The 19,139-nt window shown below is 61.0% G+C and overlaps 1 protein-coding gene across 25 annotated transcripts in view; it reads right to left on the bottom strand.

Moving 5' to 3' along the window:
- JAKMIP3 (Janus kinase and microtubule interacting protein 3) overlaps positions 1-19,139 on the bottom strand; it is a 111,990-nt gene that overhangs the window by 9,942 nt on the left and 82,909 nt on the right. For 12 of the 25 annotated variants that reach the window (XM_053207964.1, XM_053207965.1, XM_053207967.1 and 9 more), the window contains 7 exons: positions 15,182-15,247; positions 14,380-14,448; positions 14,216-14,293; positions 9,390-9,593; positions 7,792-7,857; positions 5,910-5,951; positions 4,242-5,222 (listed from right to left, as the gene is read on the bottom strand). In XM_053207964.1, the coding sequence (XP_053063939.1) occupies positions 5,064-5,222; positions 5,910-5,951; positions 7,792-7,857; positions 9,390-9,593; positions 14,216-14,293; positions 14,380-14,448; positions 15,182-15,247 (684 nt within the window). In that variant the 3' untranslated portion in view covers positions 4,242-5,063. Of the gene's footprint in view, positions 1-4,241; positions 5,223-5,909; positions 5,983-7,791; positions 7,858-9,389; positions 9,594-14,215; positions 14,294-14,379; positions 14,449-15,181; positions 15,248-19,139 lie in introns of those variants that run through there. The other 13 variants (XM_053207973.1, XM_053207975.1, XM_053207974.1 and 10 more) reach the window with 3 other exon arrangements.

Raw genomic sequence — 19,139 nt, 5'->3', positions numbered from 1 at the left:
CCCTGGAGGGCTGGCTGCCCCCGGGGGCGGGGGTCCTGCAGGAACAAGGCAGGTGCCGGGCAGGGCCCTTCGGTGCCCCCAAGACGGGACAGGCGGTGCCTGAGGACAGCGCTCCTCTGAACCCAGCCTCCACCCCTGGGAAGAAAAGACTCAAAAAGCTAGTTGCTCGCGTTTGGGTGAACCTTCTGCGAGGGAAAATAGCCTACCTTTTGCTCCATAAAAGGTAAATTTATTAATAAAACAATACACATGAATGAAGAAGAAAATTCCATTGAACTGTAATGAAGAAACTACAGATATTTTCGCACAAGGGTTCCTGCTCGCTGTGAACAGAAGCAGCCTCTCCAGCACGACCCCATCACCCTTCGTGGGCCACCGGGGACGCCACGGCGCATAAAGGACCCGCCACCAGGCTGCTCGCCGGCAGCTGTAAATCCGGGTCTGCTGACAGCTAATGTCACGCACGTCAGGCCTGCCCCCCAGCCCCAGGAACCAGTGAGGACCGGGCTGCGGGCTGCGGCCAGTGTGGGGACAGCAGCTAGCAGCACACTGTCCCCGCCTCCTGGCGTGAGGTGACTCGGAGCTGGGGAGGACACTCCAGCCAGGACAGGGCTGACCGCGGGACAGGACTGGGACCAGACAAGCAGAGGGATTTTGACCAAAAGAGGGGAGGGGAGAAGCAGGGGGTGGGACACCACAGGCAAAACTCGTGCTTCGACCCAGACGGTTCCTTCCTGGTGTGTGAAAACGGACTTGGAACCAGTCCCGGGTATGATGCCAGACACCGAGCCACAAGATTCTAGAAGGAAACACGGGAGCAAACGCTTGTGATTTTGAATCAGGCAGTTTTCTTAGGTCCGACGCTGAGGGGTGGGGGTGGGGGTGGGGGTGACAGGTGGAGGGGGGGGGATGGGGGGTGAATGCAGAGGGCACAAGCGGGAGTTTGAGAGTTGGTGGCAGCATCCCGTATTGGATTGTGGCGGGCACACGTGCGTGCCCAAGCCCAGAGATCTGTACAGCACGGTGACCTTTACAGCGTGTAAATAAAACACAGACCACTCTGTGGGGAAGCCCAAATGGAACCCAAGCCGCGACACATGAACTAACCGCGGACAAATGGACGGCACAGGCCTATGGGGAAGAGGTGGGAAAGAAAAGGGCTAAGTTATGTGGGAAAACGCTATTTTGTCTGGATAGTACAAGCTACGGAGACAGGGAGCTGTGCACAAAGGCACCTTCGTCGGTCAACCCGTTTCTCACAGGCTGTACAGGTTAGCAATTCCGCAGCTACTCCGTGTGTACGCTGGGGCTGAGCCAGTGAGCACACAGAGTGTATACAGCCAGAGCCAAAGAAAGGAGTCACAGATGATGGGGGGAGGCCGGATGGATGTTGAAGTGTTAACCTAGAACTGGAGGCATCCTTATGAACTTATGGTTTTATAACAGACAGGTGATAGATGATTGATGATAGATAAATAGACGAGCGATAGACAGACTGATGGATGGATGATGAAGAGATAGACGATAGATGGACAGATAAGCAGATAGATGAATAGATGGATGGAGGGATACATACATACATACATAGGCAGACGGATGGATGGATGGATGGATGGATGGACAGACAGATGATAGATAAGCACACGGATGGATGGATGGATGCATGATGGATAGATGATGGATGGATGGATGGATGGATGGACAAACGGACAAGACAGACATATACATACATACATACATTCACACATGATAGACGGTAAACAGGTGGTGGGTAGGTGCAGAAATAAACAGAGGCATGTGCAGAAAGTAAGGCATGTGCTCAAGCAGCACACGGCGCGTCAACAGGACACAGGAGCTGCCTGGACGAGCGCTCAGTGGCCGGGACAACCCGACAGGAAGATAAGCAGTGATGGCGCTGGACTGTAGCCCCCAGAATAAATATCCCGACCCGGATCGCTGGACAAAGAAGGGAACAGCGGGAATAAACAGCAGGAATGGGGCACAGGAAGCCCGCGGCAGCACCGCGACATCCTACGGCTGCGGCAAGGCCCGCTGACCGCCGCCAAAGTCCGTGCCCAGAAGCTTCCGGAGAAACAGCACCCTTGCGGTCTCAGGTGCCTCTCCCCAGTGCGTTCACCCGGCACGAACAACACGTCTTTGGTGCAGAGCCTGGGAGGTGTTGTCCACCGATGATAAAGGCTAATGTCACCCAGGATGCATGATGCGTGGGCATCGTGTCACTCGGCTGGGCAAACTCACGGTGACACTGTGGCCCCAGCCCCTCCGGCTGCCTCGGCCGTCAGGGGCCACCTCTCACGGGACATCAGGATGTCAGACCTACTGTTCCTGCCTGCTGTGACAGCCCAGCCTGAGGCCCGTCTCATACATTTTCCCACTTTGACGAGCATTCCAGAACTCCCTCCCTGATGCCCAGGCAGCCGGGAGGCTGGGCGACGGGGCGGAGAGGAGGCCTGCTTCTCTCCGAGCTCTGTGTCTGCACACCTTTAGGGCCATCTGTCCCCCCTTGAGGGGGCTGCTGTGTGGTGTGTCCCCTGCCTCCAGCCCCGGCCAGCCCCGAGCTAAGGATGCCCCACGGTGAGCACCCGGAGCTCCGCCCAGGCCCTGGAGGTCACTGAGGGCAGCTGTGTCTGCCCTCCCTACCGGTAGGACCCGCGCGCAGCTCTGGGGACACCGAGCGTCCTTCCAAAGCCTGGCAGATCCACCCTGCCGCGAACACCATAGGGCAGGCCACAGAGCCACTGGCTGGCTCACCGGGGACACACTACGGGGAAGGATGTGGGTGGGGCATTTCCGGGGACCCTGGACAGCATGTTTCCAGAGGGGCGTGTGCCGCTGTAATGCACGCGTTCACCGTCACCTCACTACGGGCGACCTTTAAGGCTGTGATCGTGCACGGTCCTCGCCAAGCAGTCAAAGGCAAGGGCGGCGTGTTCAGCACTTTCCTGAGCACCATGTGCTCAGCCTGAGGGCTTCCGCACCAGCTCTGAACTGCGGCTCGAGCCCCAGGGACTGCAGGTCCCAAAGCGCATGCTTGGGTTGGAGCTCAAGTAAGCCCTCGGGGCGTCCCGGGAGCAGGACTGGGACCAGGCAGGCTCCTGCTCCGTTCCGGAACAAGCCTGAGAGTGACCCTCCGGGCCCGAGGCCGTGCCCATGCACCCCTGGAGGACCCCGGGGTCCCACACGTGCCATTATGTGCCCCTTTGAAGGAATGTGTGCCACACGTGCTCCATGACACGAAGACCATGCTGCTGGACCCCTTCTGGATGAGCAGGTGGTGACCTCACACGCTCCCCCTCCCACAGCCCCGGCCTCTGCCTCCGCTTCTGCTCCCTTCCCTACACAGCAGTGCACATCCTGGGGAACCCCCTGCAGCCCCACCACCTGAGGAGCAGGAGCCTCGATGGGGAGAGGGCTCACCGAGCAGCCCTGGGTGTGGCCCACCAGCCTCCACCAGCAGCTCAGCAGGCCTCACATAAGTGGCCTCACTTAGGAAACTCCCCTGGGGGCTGAGAGCTCAGCTGTGCAGCAGCACCCTGCCTGGGCCTGATCCCCCTGAGGAGCAGCCTCCTAGCCTGCAGGGTGCGGGGGCTGGGCACAGAGAGGAGGTGAGGGGTGAGGTCCTGACCCCTGAGCTCAGCCAAGTGCATGACTCTGCCCGAAGGGAAGGGGAGCCTTGGGGGCTGGGGCTCAGGAGGCGGGGGGCGGGGGGGGGGGGACTGCTCTGCAGGGTGGAGTAGGAAGCTCTCCTTTACCGAAGCTTCTGGCAGCAGGAAGGTGGGGGTGGCCAGGGCTGGCCAGTAGACCCGTGGGGGCTGGGGCACATTTGGACAGCCCTCCACTGGCAGGAGAGGAGGCCACCCTGGAACTCAGGGATGTCCCATGGCACACACTTGGATGCATGGGGGGAGTGTCCTGGGTCTGGGCGAGGAAGCCCCCAGGGGTCACCACATTGAGGGACGCCGAGGAGCCCACACAGGGACGCCCCCAGGGAGCACCCTATGGTCCAGGGGTGGTGGAGAGACCCCTCCCCATCTCCACTGGCCGGGACAGATGCCCAGGGCTCCCACAGCAGGGCAGGCCCCAGCAAACCGAACCCACATCTCCGCCGGGACCACACGGGACCAAGCAGAAGGAGGTATGGCAGTGCCCGCGAGGGCCCCAAACGGTTAGGGATGGGCAGCAGGGAACCCTGCCTCCCACGGACAAATGGCTGCGCTTACCTGCTCACCACCTGCGCTTCGGGTTCCCTCCTCGTATCTGCGGGACCACGGGTGCATGGCTGCCCTCGGTGGGCGCTGCCCTTGAGGGAGAAGGCCGGAAATCTGCACCGCAGCTTCGGCCCCGCTCGGCCCGGGGCCTCTGGGCTGGGGTGGCGCCGGGCGCCCAGGGCCGCAGTGTCCGGGGTTCTGCGTTCCAGGAAAGCCAGGCCCCTTTGCAGTGGGTCTGGGCCCTCTCTTGTCCCACCTCCCACTACCACGCTCCTCAGTCTCCCTCTGGTCGGTCCCACCGCGCTCCTCTGCGAGGCTCAGGGAGGCCTAGGAGGCCGGGGGTTCATGGCACGGTGCATGCGGCAGCCACGGCTGTTCCCACGGGTGACAGGCAGGGGTGCGTCAGCCAGTAGGTGCTCAGGACCCCGGCAAGCGAGTCCTCCTAGGCCACCTGACATGGCACGGGGAAACCATCCTCGGAACATCCCCCTTGACCCGTCTGGGGCCTCCCCGAATGAAGGTCGCCTCTTGGCCGCGGGCTTCATTGTGTCACGTGGTGGGGTGCCTGTGTCCATTCATCTGAGACGCGTGTCGCATGATTAAGGGGCCGTGAGGTGGGAGCGCGGGGCGCCGGACGCTTCTGCACAGAAGCAGCTCTCTGCACCTGCTCAGCAGGGAACTCGTGCATCCCTGTCACCGGGATAGGGAGGCTGCGCCCCGAGGAGAGACCCCAGGGTCCAGCAGCCAAGACCAGGCCTCTTCCAGAGGAGCCCCAGTCAAAGAACTGGTTCTAATTCTGGCTCACAGAGTGGACAGCTGCCCACGCAGAGGTGCTCAGAGCGCCCCTTTCTCCCTCTTCCTCGACGGGCCGGGGTCCGCAGAGACCAGATCCTCGCGGGTCTTCAGGGACGAGACAGGGCGTCTTGTCTGGCGGCCCAGGCACCGGCTGCTCTCTGGTCCAGCTGGAGGAAAGGGGTCTGGCTCCTCCGGGGGCTGCAAGGAAAGGGCAGGACACACGTCAGGGAGACTCCTCTGGACAGGAAGGGGCTGGTGGGATGGGGGACGGGGACAGGATGCGGCTGCCCCAGGGGGAGCCTCTGGGGACGCCCTCAGAAGGGCAGGGACGGCCGAGCGGGTCGGCGAGGCCAGTGCTGCCTCCGGTCCTCCTCTGTGTCGGAAGGAAGCAGCGGGCAGGCCTTGTATGTGGGCCTGGTCTAACGCCACGGTAACGACACCACAGCTGAGCACGACCGCGTTCACGTCCGTGGATGAGACCCTCGTGTCACGGAATCCCAGGCACTTGTGGCCGAGTGTCCAGTGTAACCCAATCTCGTGCTCCGTACCACGGGAAAAGGACAAGAAACACGAGACAACCGTGCTCCCCAGCACTGCTTCCTGCCAACGCCACAAGCGGGGAGCAGGAGCCCACCTGGGGTGCCGTGCACGCGGCCCCTCCTGGGGGAGGCGCTCCAGGAGGGGTCCTCACTCTCCCTCCTGCTCAGGACAGGCAGTGCCCTCGAGCCCTCTGACGTCGCCAGAGCCTGAATCCCAGCCCGGGCTCTCAAGGCGGCCGGGTGGCTGCGAAACGACCCTTGGAGGCAGCTGGAGGGCCGGGCCTTGCTGGCCCCCGGGGAGCAGGCGGGACCCTCGCACACCACGACCAGCCGATGCCATACTCACCACGTCAGGGGGCCCAGGCGAGCTATGACCACAGAATGAAAGCTAAGGAGAAAAATAAGAACAAAAATAGAAACTGAAAAGGAACGGGGGAGGGCAGAGACGGAGGGGAAGAGAGAGAAAAAGAGTTTGTAGGCATCTGGCGAGAAAGGACGGCGGATCACAGAGATCACAGAACAAGACGCGCCGACCACCGGGCACAGGAGCAGACCCCGCTGCTGTCCTGCGTGTGCGGCTGGCGCTGGGAGGGGCTGTGAGGACGTCCTGGGTCCACAGGGACAGTGTCCCCACGCGCCCCACACGAGCTCCTTCACCCACCCCCCCCCGGCTCTTCCTCCTCCGTGGGGCCGACGGTGGGCCCCTCGCTGGCTGACCACGAGGAGGGGGTCTTGTGGAGCCCCTCCAAGGGCCAGGCAAACCCGGCGCCCCGATAAGACTCTGGTCGCAGTCCCACTGTTAACGGTAAAGGGCCAGCCACCCGGACCAATGTCACACTGGGGCCTCACTGGGGCGGGGGTGGGTGGACAGCCAATGCAGACACAAGAGAAGGTCTGGCGGAGGGTCCAGAGCCTCTGGAACCACACGAGAGAAATTCACACCCAGTATTTAACACCCAAGTAGTTAATGTGGACAAACGCTCCCACGTTAAGACGCAAGGGAAGACCGACGTTTATTCTGGAGGAGAGGCTGCACGCGCCGTGAGGCTGGAGCCCTGAGCACAGCGCCCCTGCACCCCCGGGGTCTGCTGGAAGCTTCCCTAAGTGTCAGCGTCCACGTGGCAGCAAACCCTGTTTGCAGGGCACCTCTCTGCCATCCACCCTGCACGGTCCAGGGGCACCGGCACGGCAGGGTCGCACGTTACCGTGACGACCACTGGGCAGATGGCAGTGAAGTGTCCAGGGAAGGGGCAGGCGTTGTCACTGAGGTGGGGGGGGGGCCAGGGGGGTGGGCTGCCACTGGGAGGGGCCACACCCTCCCTCGGTCATGGGTCCTCTGCGGGCTCCTCCTCTGGCAGAGGCTGAGGACGTGCAGCCCATGGGGCTCCCGTGTGAGCGCCAACCTCCTGCTTTCCCCGGAAAGGACAAGGCAGGGAGGTGGACCCACCGGCCACCTCACTGAGCGCTCAGTGGGGAGCTGGCCATTTTAGGGAGACCTACCCCACAGGCGGGACGGACTGCAAGAACCAAACGTCAGAGTGACCCCAGAGATGCTAACACATCCCTAAATCACAGGAAAAGAACTACGCCAAAGTAAGCGATGCCACGGGAAGAGGCAGGGCTCTCTCCAGGCACGCTCCAGACACCTTGATTTGGGGACCGCCAAGTCAGGCTGTCACCAAGAGTGGACACAGTGCCTGTGACCCCACGCCTGGCAGGGCTGGGGGTCCAGGAAAAGAGCCAGACCATCCGCCCTGGGACCCCAAGCTGCGTGGCCCCAAACCAACTGCACACCGGGACCTTAGGTTCCTAAGCCTGGAAGCAAGGACACGAAGGACCGGAAACAAGAGACTGGGACTGGACAGATGGCCTGCTTCCAAGAGAAAATCCAGTCCTGCAGGAACCTGAGTTTTAGACCAACTACTTGGGAAACGTGGAGGCATCACGTACTCCACACAGCCACCAGCACCACAAGGACCCTAGGTCGCTGGCTCAGCTCCCACTGCTACGGCTGGGGACACGGAGTCCGTGAGCAACACGGCCCCTCCCAGGTGGCATGGCTGGGTCACTGCAGAGGGGGCGTTCCCAGAGCCGGGGCTCCCAGCTCTGCCCTGGAGCCTCTTTCTGTCCAACCGCGCCTCAGCCCCCAGAGCGCACGCTAACGACACGTATCAGCCGTCTGTGTTCCCAGTGAACAGAACAAGCCCCCGAACGTGCATCTGTCTTACCTTTTCCTCCAGTTCCTTGATCTGCCTCTTCTGACCTTCTATTCTCTCTTCTAACTCTTTAATCCTCTGCAATGTTAAGAAGAGAAAAATCTTCAGTAATCAGAGCATGTATTTGGGAAACCAAGTACTTGCAAAAAACCCTTTCGAGGTTTGCACTCATTTACTGCGAGGGGCCAGGAGCCTGTCTGTCCTGTGTCCGTGGAATGCTGGAGGCCGTGTCTGAGCAGAGGAGTAGCCTTGCTCCCCTCGGTTTCCCTTTTGGACACAGCCATTCTTAGTCGGTGGCTCTGCTCCAACAAGAGTGACGTCTTCCCGCCCCCTACGATTTCAGATTGTAAACCATAACGCTAGAAGCCCAAGGAATCGATTCACGCCCTTCCCAGATGCCCCTGCAACAGCACCAAGGCCACAAAGCCAGTCCCAGGGAGGAGTCTCCTCGACAAGGTGACACGGTACTCAAAGCCCCAGTCTTCGCTGTGGTATACCAGGCCGACTGGATGCAAATTTGCGTGTCCACTCTGGAACCGGATGCCGTGTCTGGACCCTACAAGCAGCCTAACTCTGGCTACAGCCTGTCGGATGGGCAAGAGGGGTCCACAGGTAATGGCCACACTGACCACCCTGAATCTGGCAGAGACTGTTCTGATAGCTGACGATCCTCTGGTCAGACGTCACCCACCAACATTCACAGGAAACCGTGGTTTACTAGTTTATCTGACTTCACAGGTTGAGCCTTTGAACACAGAACCCACCCGTAAAGCCCCTTCCAGGCCCCAAGGGCGCACACAGGGGAGCAGAGGCACGTCCGTAACACCAAGGCTGCCCAGAGTGCCAGGGCCCTGCACCTTCTGTTAGAAATGGACCTACGGATTGGCTTGAGGTCCCAAAGTGCCTGAAGCTAGAAGCCAGGGGCTTCCCCCAACACACGAGCTGCTGCTCCCCAGAAGACTTCACCAGGTCCTGACCATCGAAGGAGGAGTCATTGTAGAGACCTCACAGGCAGGGGTCCCAAGAGAGAGAGATGTGCTACCCATAGAAGCAGATGGTACAGCCCAGGTGGCTGATCAGACCGGACAGGGAGTCTGGCACAAGGGCCTACAGTAGGAGAGCGTGGCCGTTGGCGATGTGGCCATTGGGGTGGGGGGTGGGGGTGGCCATGGGAGGGCGTGGCCGTTGGAGATGTGGCTATTGGATAGCACCCGGTGAAGTGCCTGGCCATGGGAGGGCACGGCCTTTGGAGATGTGGCCATTGGGGTGGGGGGTGTGGCCACGGGAGGGCGTGGCCGTTGGAGACTTGGCTATTGGACAGCACACCGTGGAGGGCATGGCCGTTGGAGACGTGGCTATTGGAAGGCACACTGTAGGGGGTATAGCCATGGGAGGGCGCGGCCATTGGTGATGTGGCCACGGGGTGAGGGTGTGGCCCTGGGGGGCGTGGCTGTTGGAGTTGTGGCTATTGGACAGCACAACGTGGAGGGCGTGGCCGTTGGAGATGAGGCTATTGGAGAACACGCCGCGGGAGGGCGTGGCCATGGGACTTCAGGAATGAAGCGCGCAGCCCCCTTCTTCGGGCACCCCACCCCCACCTGCAGGCGCACCTGCTGTGCCAGCTGCAGCAACTCCATGCGCTCCCGCAGGATCTGGGCATCACGCTCGCGCAGCTCGCTCATGACCTGACGCTTCCACTGCTCCACGGCCACCTTGAGCTTCTCGCGCTCCTCCTGCGACAGAATCTCGGCCACTTTGGCCCCAGCCTCCTGCTGCAAGGCGTCGTATAGCATGGCTTCCAGCTCCAGGATGTGCTGGTGGCGGAAGGGCAGGCATTAGTCTTGCCTTCTTCTCAAAGGGCTGCCTGGGCCTGACGGGGGCCAGGGAATCCCGTGACCCCCGGCGTTACAACGTCCCCAGAGCACCCACGGAGGGGACTATTTCCCCTGGACTGGCTTCAATGACCTTCTGTAGAGTGGAAACACAATCCAGGAGTAATTCGTCCACAGGCATTCACCTCTAAATTACTGCTCACACGTGCACTGAGACTTCAGTGGCAGAATTCTTATGTCATGCTAACATCAGGGAACACAGGTGAGCAGACATTTGAGACCAGAGTAGGATGACAGCCCCTAGGGAGTCGGGGGAAAGCATGACAGAGCGAAGACCTCTTCCTTCACTTATGGCCTTCATCAAACCCTGGGCTTATGAGCCCCAATGAAGGAAGAGGGGCAGTGCTCACAGGGGTTTGTCTGATATAAGGACAAAATCGACAGTAAGTCCCTGACTTCCAGCTTCTCTCTGAGGCCTGGCCACTCTGTGGTCCTCAATAACACCTGTGGTGGGTCCATCGTGTCCCCAAGAAGATACGTTCGAGTCCTGATCCCCAAACCCCGTGAGTGTGGCCTCATTTGGAAACAGGGTCTCGGCAGCTGTAATCAAGTTAGGATGAGGTCATGCTGGATTGGGGGGGTGGGGTGGGCATCCAATGGATTGTGTCCTTGTGAGGAGAGGGGAGTTGGAGGCAGTCACAGAAGACATGGGGGAGAAGCCACGTGAAGACAGAGGCAGAGGCTGGGGGAACCGCTGAAGCCCCCAGCAGCTGGAGGAGGCAGGAAGGACCCTCCCCTGGAGCCTCGGAGGGAGCATGGCCCTGGGACACCGGGCTCTCAGACTCTGGCCCCCTGAGCCCTGTGAGAATACCCCTTTCTCTCAGCTGCTCCCTGCTGTCTCAGACAAGGTCTCACCACCACTCAGCCTCGAGGCCCTGTGTGCCGCGGTCCCCACCTCCCGGCTGCATCACCTCCAGTCTCAAGACGATAAATCCCCAAAATGCCTGCACCCGTGGTGCCCAGTACATACTGCTGGACCTAGTTGAAGACGCCACCTCTGCAGAGCCATCCGGTGCCCACGCCTTCCGTGAGGCTGCAGCCCTTAGTAGCCCCAGGTCGTGAGACAAGTGGGGACACACAACTTGCACAGGGTCCCATGGGGACAGCTGGGGCCCGGACCCTGCAGGGGGCTTGCTCCGGAGTCTAGTCTTCACCCTGCCTGTGAGGGCTCAGATAGAGAGCCCCTCATGCCCCTGGTCCCCAAGCACGTAAGCCACCCTACCCCTCCGTGACCACGGTCCCCAAACATGTGCTATTCACAGTTAGGGGCCACAGCGCTCACCGCAGACTTCAGGGGAAGGACCCATAATCCCATAGGCTCCCCACCTGTGAGAGCACCCAAGAGAAGCAGAGAGGCTGACAGGCCGCGTAGAGCCAGGCCCCGGACGCCCAGGCCAGGGCTGAGAGAGCCGGGCTGGGGCCCAGGCAGAGTGGGCCGGGAAGCAGCCGTGGGCAGGGACACAAGATGAGGAGAGAGCCGTGTGGGGTGTGGGGCTCACCCCTCTGCCGCCTCCCAGAAGTCCAATGCAATGCCCAGAAACCACGAACCAATGCAAAATGATCTCTTTGCTGTAACTCAGCAGCCAAAATGCATACCTTGTTATAAATTCCTAAGGATTTTCCAATTTGATGTGGAGTACTCTCAAAGCTCTTTCCTTGGGAAACTTTCCTGGTACAATCTTTGAAAAAACCAAGTTCTTCAACTACAGAAACCCCTCTTCCTATCAAAGCCATAACCTCTTCAGAAATGAAGGGTTCTATTTCATCAGGCAAAATGATTTTGAAAAGTCCTTTCGGCTTAGTGGGCATTTTAGGAAATGAAAAAAAAATAAATAAATAAAACCTTTGGACCTCACATTTTATTGCTTTTGACAACCACAGAATAAACTCTCCCCAGCTGTCACAAGCAGCTCAACAGTCCCCATCAACCACCACTTCTTAGAGCAAAAGAGCTTAGGCGGCTAAGATAAGCGCAAGCATTTAAAGAATAAATAAATGCAGCTGAGCGTGGGGCTAAGAATTAGCATCACAATGGCCTGGCACAAAGCTGGTGGCAAGAGACGTGTGCAGACTTTCGGTCCCTATGTGAGCCTGAGCCATGGGCCACCTGGAAACTGCCCCTGGGCCCTCGGCCTCTCCCAAGCCTCCCGCAGGAACAGCCTGGTCCATGCAGCTTCCCCAGGGCGGTCATCACACGGCACGGACCGTCTTTACCCCTTCGAAACCCCAGCCGTGGCCCGTGTCCACAGACAGAGCAGGGAGGGTGTAAACCCCGGACAGGTACCCACAGGGCACCCCAGCACCGGTCTGTGCCGCCCTCCATAACAGGGCTTCGTGAATGGCAGATAAAACTAACCATCCAGCAGGAAGTGCAGGCGTGAATGGCAGGTGAAGAAAACAAGAGACAGCAAACGTGTGTCCTTCCTATTGGAACTGGAGGAAGGGGGCATCACGGGGGAGGGGTGTCCCCCCAATGGTCTTCCCCCGGGGACGGCCCCCCAGCCCCAGTCACATCACACAGCCCTGCAGCTGCAGAGGCCACCCTGCTCCCCGACCCTCTGAGGTGCAGGTGCGCGTGTGTGTGTGTGATATGCAGCCCACTCTCCGACATCACGTTCACCGGCCTATGTTCTCTGCACTGATGTCACATATAATCAATTCCTATTCCTGAGCTGTATCCTGAGGAATGCCCGGGGCCTGGGGCTGAGCTGTCCCCTCCCTGCACGTGTCTGGGATGCAGGACCAGAGCACAGGGAGCATCGGCGGCGGGGGGCTCAGAGCTGTCCGGCTGCCCCCCATATACTGTGAGCATGCTTCCCACCCGGCACCATGGACTGGAAACATGGACCCTGGCACATATTTCTGGGACGGTCCATCAGCGCCAGCTCGGCTCTCTGAGGCCACCTCCCTCTGCCACCTCCTCCGCGGCTGCTCCCGCAGCGACTGTTTGGTGAGTGGGCCACTGTCACCGCCATCAGCACCCAGCAGAGCCTCTGCCCTGCCTCGAGGGACCCTGATGGGTCAACAGAAACATCATGCTGCCAGATTCCAAGTCGGGCGATGCCCGCTCCGCACACAATTACCTCGCTGTCCTCACAATCCAGGGGGCGGGAACTAATGCCTCCGTTTACTGCACGGACGCCTCTGGCCTCAGGCGTCCGCTAGCAGCAGGGTCGCTTCCGGGCCCCTCGGCATTGCTCGGGCCACCTCTCCCGGGCCACCGGGCAGCTCTCCCTGAACAGGGGCCATGACATGCGCTGGCCTTAGGGACGGCCGGTCCAGGGGAGAGAAAGGCACACGCAGTCTGGAAGCGCTGCTGAAGGTGACACTGACCTGAGGGGTGGGTAACAGATGCCACCAAGGACACGCTCGCGCCCCAGGAGCCTCCCACCTCCGGGACACCCCGCAGTGCGCCTCTGAGGAGCAGCCAGACCGTCCCTGATTCAGATTCGCCCTCTTGAAACAAAGGCAGCCTGAGGCTCACATGAGAATCCCAGTTCTCAAACCCGAGTCAGCGAGGACGGAGTCCCGGTGACCGAGCGGTGTGTGCAGGCACTCCCCGGTCTCGGTGCCACAAAGCAGACACCCTCCAGGCGCACGAGCAGGGACGCCTGCTTCCACGGGGCCAGCCGACGCGCAAAGGCAGGGAAATGCACACTTCCTGGAGCAGGGGCACACGCATACTTGGAGTGGGGTCACGTGCACACTTCTCGGAGCGGGGGCACACGCACACTTCTCGCAGCGGGGGCACACGCACACTTCCTGGAGTGGGGGCACACGCACACTTGGAGCAGGGGCACACGCACACTCAGAGCAGGGGCACACGCACAGTTCTCAGAGCAGGGGCACACGCACACTTCTAGGAGCGGAGGCACACGCACACTTCCTGGAGTAGGGGCACACGCACACTTGGAGCAGGGGCACACGCACACTTCTCAGAGCGGGGGCACACGCACACTTCGCGGAGCAAAGGCACGCGCGCACTTCTCAGAGCGGGGGCACACGCACACTTCTTAGAGCAAGGGCACGCGCACACTTCTCAGAGCGGGGGCACACGCACACGTCCTGGAGCGGGGGCACACGCACACTTCTCGCAGCTAGGGCACACGCACACTTCTTGCAGCAGGGACACACGCACACTCGGAGCAGGGGCACACGCACACTTCTCGCAGGGGCACACGCACACTTCTCAGAGTGGGGCACACTCACACTTCTCAGCAGGGGCACACGCACACTCGGAGCGGGGGCACACAAGCCGAAATCCCCAGAGAATGAGGTTCCTCACATGCAGCTGTGTTCAGTTAACTCGTAGCAGCGTTACTTCTCACGAATCCTACTTTTTCAACACATTTTAAATATCCATTTGAGTTCTGCCTTCACAGGGCAAAGTGCTGACGGGGCAGTAGGGCATCTCGGACCTCACTGACAGGGAGACGTGCAGAGAGTGACCCCACAGTGGTCACCCTGGACCCAGGCACCCGACGTGTGAGCAACTCCCCCCGTTTCTCCCCAAATCTGCACCTGCCCCGCCAAATGGCCCTTACCCTGTGAGCCTGGTCCAAGGACTGCTTCCTGTAATCCAGCTCCTCATCAAGGTAACCCTTCTGCTTACTGAACAGCTCCTGAAACACAAGAGGACCCGTGTCTCGGCCTCGGGCACCCACCTGGCGATATCGTGCTGTGGACACGAGGCAAGACGCCCACCAACCTTCTCGCTCTCCAGGTCAACCATTTTTCGGTGCAGGGCTGACTCCGTCTCTTCGATCTGCTGGAGCCACTGGACACAAACCGAAAGAGCAGGTGACGGTGACCTTTCCGGTGGCCACACGGGCACCAAAGCCATCCCACCTCCCCCCAGGCTCCACAGGCGGCCTAGGAGCGGGGGTCGGGTTGGCACTGTGTGCTCCACGTGCCCAGCATCCAGACACCCCCACTTCGCCTCCAGGAAGTCTGTGCCCCACTTCTCCAGGGAAGGGAGGGGAGGGTCGTTAGCAGGGGTTCGGCGGGAAGATACACCCGAGAGCTCAGCCGGAGGACATTCTCCCCCAGTCCCACGCCCCCTGGAGCCCGACTTGCCGGGACTCCCTCTCCCCTCCCTGCCGGAGGCCCCGGGAGTGGGTGCTGACGGCCGGCCCGCCAGCCAGGCTCTGGCTGGGGGATGGGGGCCCAGGTAGGCCGGGCAGCACCCAGAGGAGGGTCCCGGTGGGGTGAACAGAAAGCAAATGGTACACAGACCCACGACACTGCCTGGTCCTTGGGGAGGAAACTGAGGCAGAGTCGGCCTCGACACAAAGTCTGGCGGATGCGTGACGTGCACGCACGTGTGGTGGGCGCTGTCTGACTGGCGTATTGCCAGACCTCCCAAGGTGGACAGGGTTAACGGCCTCCCCACCCCCAGCCCAGAAGCCCCTCCTCCAAGGACCGCATCCTCTCTGAGCTCTGAGCACAGAGAGAGAGGCCTGCAGGGCCCAGCCCTGTCCCAAGAGCATCCACACGGGTGCTATGGTTACCTTTTCGGCCAAGGTCAGGACCGTCCTAGCTTGTATGACGACCACTTGCTCCTCGTTGGTCAGATTCTGCACCCAAAGCAGACACGTGTGCAGTCAGGGGCAGCACTTTCAGAGGTGCCCAGACTGAAATAATGAGGTAGGGGGCAAATGGGGGTGCCGGGTGCAGTGTGGGTAGGTGAATGGGGGTGCCTGGTGGGGGGGTATGAGGAAGGGGATGAGTGGGGGTGCCCAGTGGGGGGTGAATGGGAGTGACCAGTGGGATGTATGAGGAGGGAGGTGAATGGGGGTGGTGGGTGGGGGTGAATAGGGGTGCCCAGTGGGGGGTATAAGGAGGAGGATGAATGGGGGGTGCCACGTGGGGGGGTGAATGGGAGTGACCAGTAGGGGGTACAATGAGGGAGGTGAATGGGGGTGCTGGGTGGGGGGTGAATGGGGGTGAAAGTAGGAGGTGAATGGGGGTGCCCGGTGGGGGGGGTACAAGGAGGGGGATGAATGGGGGTGAATGGGAGTGACCAGTGGGGGGGTACGAGGAGGGAGGTGAATGGGGGTGAGTGTAAGAGGTGAATGGGGGTGCCCGGTTGGGGGGTACGAGGAGGGGGATGAATGGGGGTGCCAGGTTGGGGGAATAGGGGTGCCCAGTGAGGAGTACGAGGAGGGAAGTGAATGGGGGTGCTGGGTGGGGGATGAATGGGGGTGCCAGGTGGGGGGAATGGGGGTGCCCAGTAGGGGGTGAATGGGAGTGACCAGTGGGGGGATGAGGAGGGAAGTGAATGGGGGTGCTGGGTGGGGGGTGAATGGGGGTGCCTGGTGGGGGGGTAAGAGGAGGGGGATGAATGGGGATGCCAGGTGGGGGGAATGGGGGTGCCCAGTGGGGGGTGAATGGGAGTGACCAGTGGGGGGGTACGAGGAGGGAGGTGAATGGGGGTGAGTGTAAGAGGTGAATGGGGGTGCCCGGTTGGGGGGTACGAGGAGGGGGATGAATGGGGGTGCCAGGTTGGGGGAATAGGGGTGCCCAGTGGGAGGTGAATGGGGGTGCCCAGTGAGGAGTACGAGGAGGGAAGTGAACGGGGGTGCTGGGTGGGGGATGAATGGGGGTGCCAGGTTGGGGGAATAGGGGTGCCCAGTGAGGAGTACAAGGAGGGAAGTGAATGGGGGTGCTGGGTGGGGGATGAATGGGGGTGCCAGGTGGGGGGAATGGGGGTGCCCAGTGGGGGGTGAATGGGAGTGACCAGTGGGGGGGATGAGGAGGGAAGTGAATGGGGGTGCTGGGTGGGGGGTGAATGGGGGTGCCTGGTGGGGGGGTAAGAGGAGGGGGATGAATGGGGATGCCAGGTGGGGGGAATGGGGGTGCCCAGTGGGGGGTGAATGGGAGTGACCAGTGGGGGCTACAAGGAGGGAGGTGAATGGGGGTGCTGGGTGGGGGGTGAAGGGGGTGAACCGGGGTGCCGGGTAGGGGCTGCCAGGAGGGGGGTGAATGGGGGCATCGGTGAGGGGTGCAGGTAGGGGGTGATTGGGGGAGCCGGTGGGGAGGGGTGAATTGGGGTTCCTGGTGGGGGTGAATAGGGGTGCCAGGAGTGGGACTGATGGAGAAGCACAGGGGACTGGGGTCACCTCTAAGGTCACTTTTTCTGAAATGGTCTCCTGGGGTCTTCCCCCCTCTACTCCTGACCCTGGGGACTCCGAGGTGCTTCTCTATTCTGTCCCCTCTGTCCTGCATTGCTGGTGACCAGGACACTGTAAGTAGCCAGCTGAGGCGGAGGCGGGGGTGGGGGGGCAGCATAGCACAGGCAGCGGCAACACACGTGTCCCCGCCGTTCCCGTCCGCGTCTTTGTTGAAAGCCAGCTGCCGCGTGTGCAGCCCGCGTTACTATTATTAAAACACCGCCCGGACATGCGGGGTGAATACCTGACACTCATGGCTACGAAATGGTGTCCACCCCTCCCTGGCTCTTGGTCTTGTTCTGCTCAGCGTATTCATGCCTCTTCCCAAGGGGCCACCTGGGTGCTCCTTCTGGGCGAGTCTGGCTTTGGGGCCAACGAGCATCCTCGGAGGCTACAGGCGTTTCACTCACTCGGACCCTGACTCCCACCTGCAGCAGCACCGGGGCAGAGCAGGAGCTGGACCGTCCCCACTGCGGGGCCCAGTGTGCGGGACAGCCGTGGGTGCGGAGGGGAAGCAGAGACCAGAGCAGGGCAGAGGCTGCTGGGATCACTGAGCCGGAGGACAGCCCCCTACAGCCTGGAACACCCCTGACTCAGGGTCAGTCTGTTCAGAAAGCCCTCCCAAGGGCAGGGGTCTCTCACCATCCTCTACCCCAGCAGCAGTCAGCAAAGGGGGGGGGGGGGCAGTGACCAGGTGCCATAGGCGCAGAGCAAGCTGTGTCTTTGGGTCACAGTGACCCCGACTCGGCACAGAGCCGGGCTGGGAAGGCGCTCCTCACACCCCCTGCTCTCGGGGAAGCTGGCCAGGCACCCGTGCACGCCCTCCTCCCAAGACAGGAACCAGGGAAGGCTGAGCAAGGGGCTGCAGGGAGATCCTCCCAGGACATGGTTATGCCAGGGGCTGAAGGGCCTGCAGCGTCCCATGGGGCAAGCAGCCTGGCCAGGAGGTGACCCCGTCCCCAGGCCCCAACCTCAGCCAGGTGCCATCTGCTCCACCTTCCTGGGGTGACCCATCTCTCTGCCGTCCAGGTACAGCAGTGGCGAGTGGCGCCGCCCACCAGGGAGAGCGGGGATCCACTCAGCCCCTGCCAGCCTCTGCTCAACTCCAAGGGCCCCGACTCTTGAGCAAACCAAGGTCTGGGGTTCAGGCACCCACGTAGCCAGTCTGGAGGCTGCGAGCTTCTCGGAGGTGGACTGTGCCAAGCAGCCACAGCACGAGTATGTCCTGGCTGTGACAGGGCTTATCCCTGTCACCTGCTTCAGGTACCAGGCCACTCTGAGCTCCAGGAATGGATCTGTGGGCTCAGGCTCCATGGGGCGCAGTCTTGGGTCACGAGGTGCGTGTGAAGTGTGCCCATATGCTCAACTGTGACCACCTGAAGGGATGTCCTCCAACCCACTGGCAGGAACTGCCATGGTCTCCCCACAGTCACCTGAGCATAAATCTGAAGGTGTGTCCTCTAGGCCCCAATAGCCTCTGTCCCCATACTCTGAGGCCACTTGATGGCCCCATGGCTGTCCTGCCTCCTGGTGCTCTTGAGTAGACAGCTACAGGGTCGGGGAGGGGCCCTGGACTGAACTGGACAGAGGTAGGCTGAACCTACACCAGCTCTGTGACCCTGAACGGGTGTCCTCTTGGGCCTCAGTTTCTCCAGCTGTGAATCGGAAGGTTAACCAATATGGTTCCCAAGAGCCTGTGATGGGGCCTGGCAACTCGGGACCAGACCCCATCCTTGCCACGAGCTGAGGCCTCAACGACCTACAGCCGAGATGGGTCTGGGGAAAGGCCAAATACAGCCAGCAGAGCCTCCCTTCCCAAGTGAAGGGGGGCCAAGGACAGAAGGGTTCTTGTCGACACAGGGCCCTGTACATGTCACAGCTGCTGGGAAGAACAACTAGCCCCAGGAATACGCGTGAGTGCCTGGGTTTGGGTGTGTGTGCCTGAGTATGTGTGGGTGTGTTTACACGCATTTGTTTTTGAGTTTTTCTCTTTCCGCTTCGTGCAGTGCGCTAATTTGACTAAGTACCTTGCTCTTTCTCAAGAGCAGTGACCAGGATGGGGAAACCAAGGTGTCTTAGGATTAGCCGTAGACTGTATGCTTATTGGTATACCTTGGAGGAGGAAAGTTCTGGGTGGTGAGTGAGGCTGCCTTCTAGCACAGCTGAACTGCTCATTGGACAGGGGACTCAATGAGCGCAGAATGATGGATAAAGGGCAGATAGAAGATGGGTGGGTGGGTGGATGGATGGATGGATGGATGGATGGGTGGCTGGATGGGTGGCTGGATGGGTGGGT

The sequence above is a fragment of the Acinonyx jubatus genome, chromosome D2 (assembly GCF_027475565.1).
Source record: "Acinonyx jubatus isolate Ajub_Pintada_27869175 chromosome D2, VMU_Ajub_asm_v1.0, whole genome shotgun sequence".
Classification (NCBI taxonomy): Eukaryota; Metazoa; Chordata; class Mammalia; order Carnivora; family Felidae; genus Acinonyx; species Acinonyx jubatus.
This window is presented reverse-complemented; position numbering and strand designations above follow the sequence as displayed.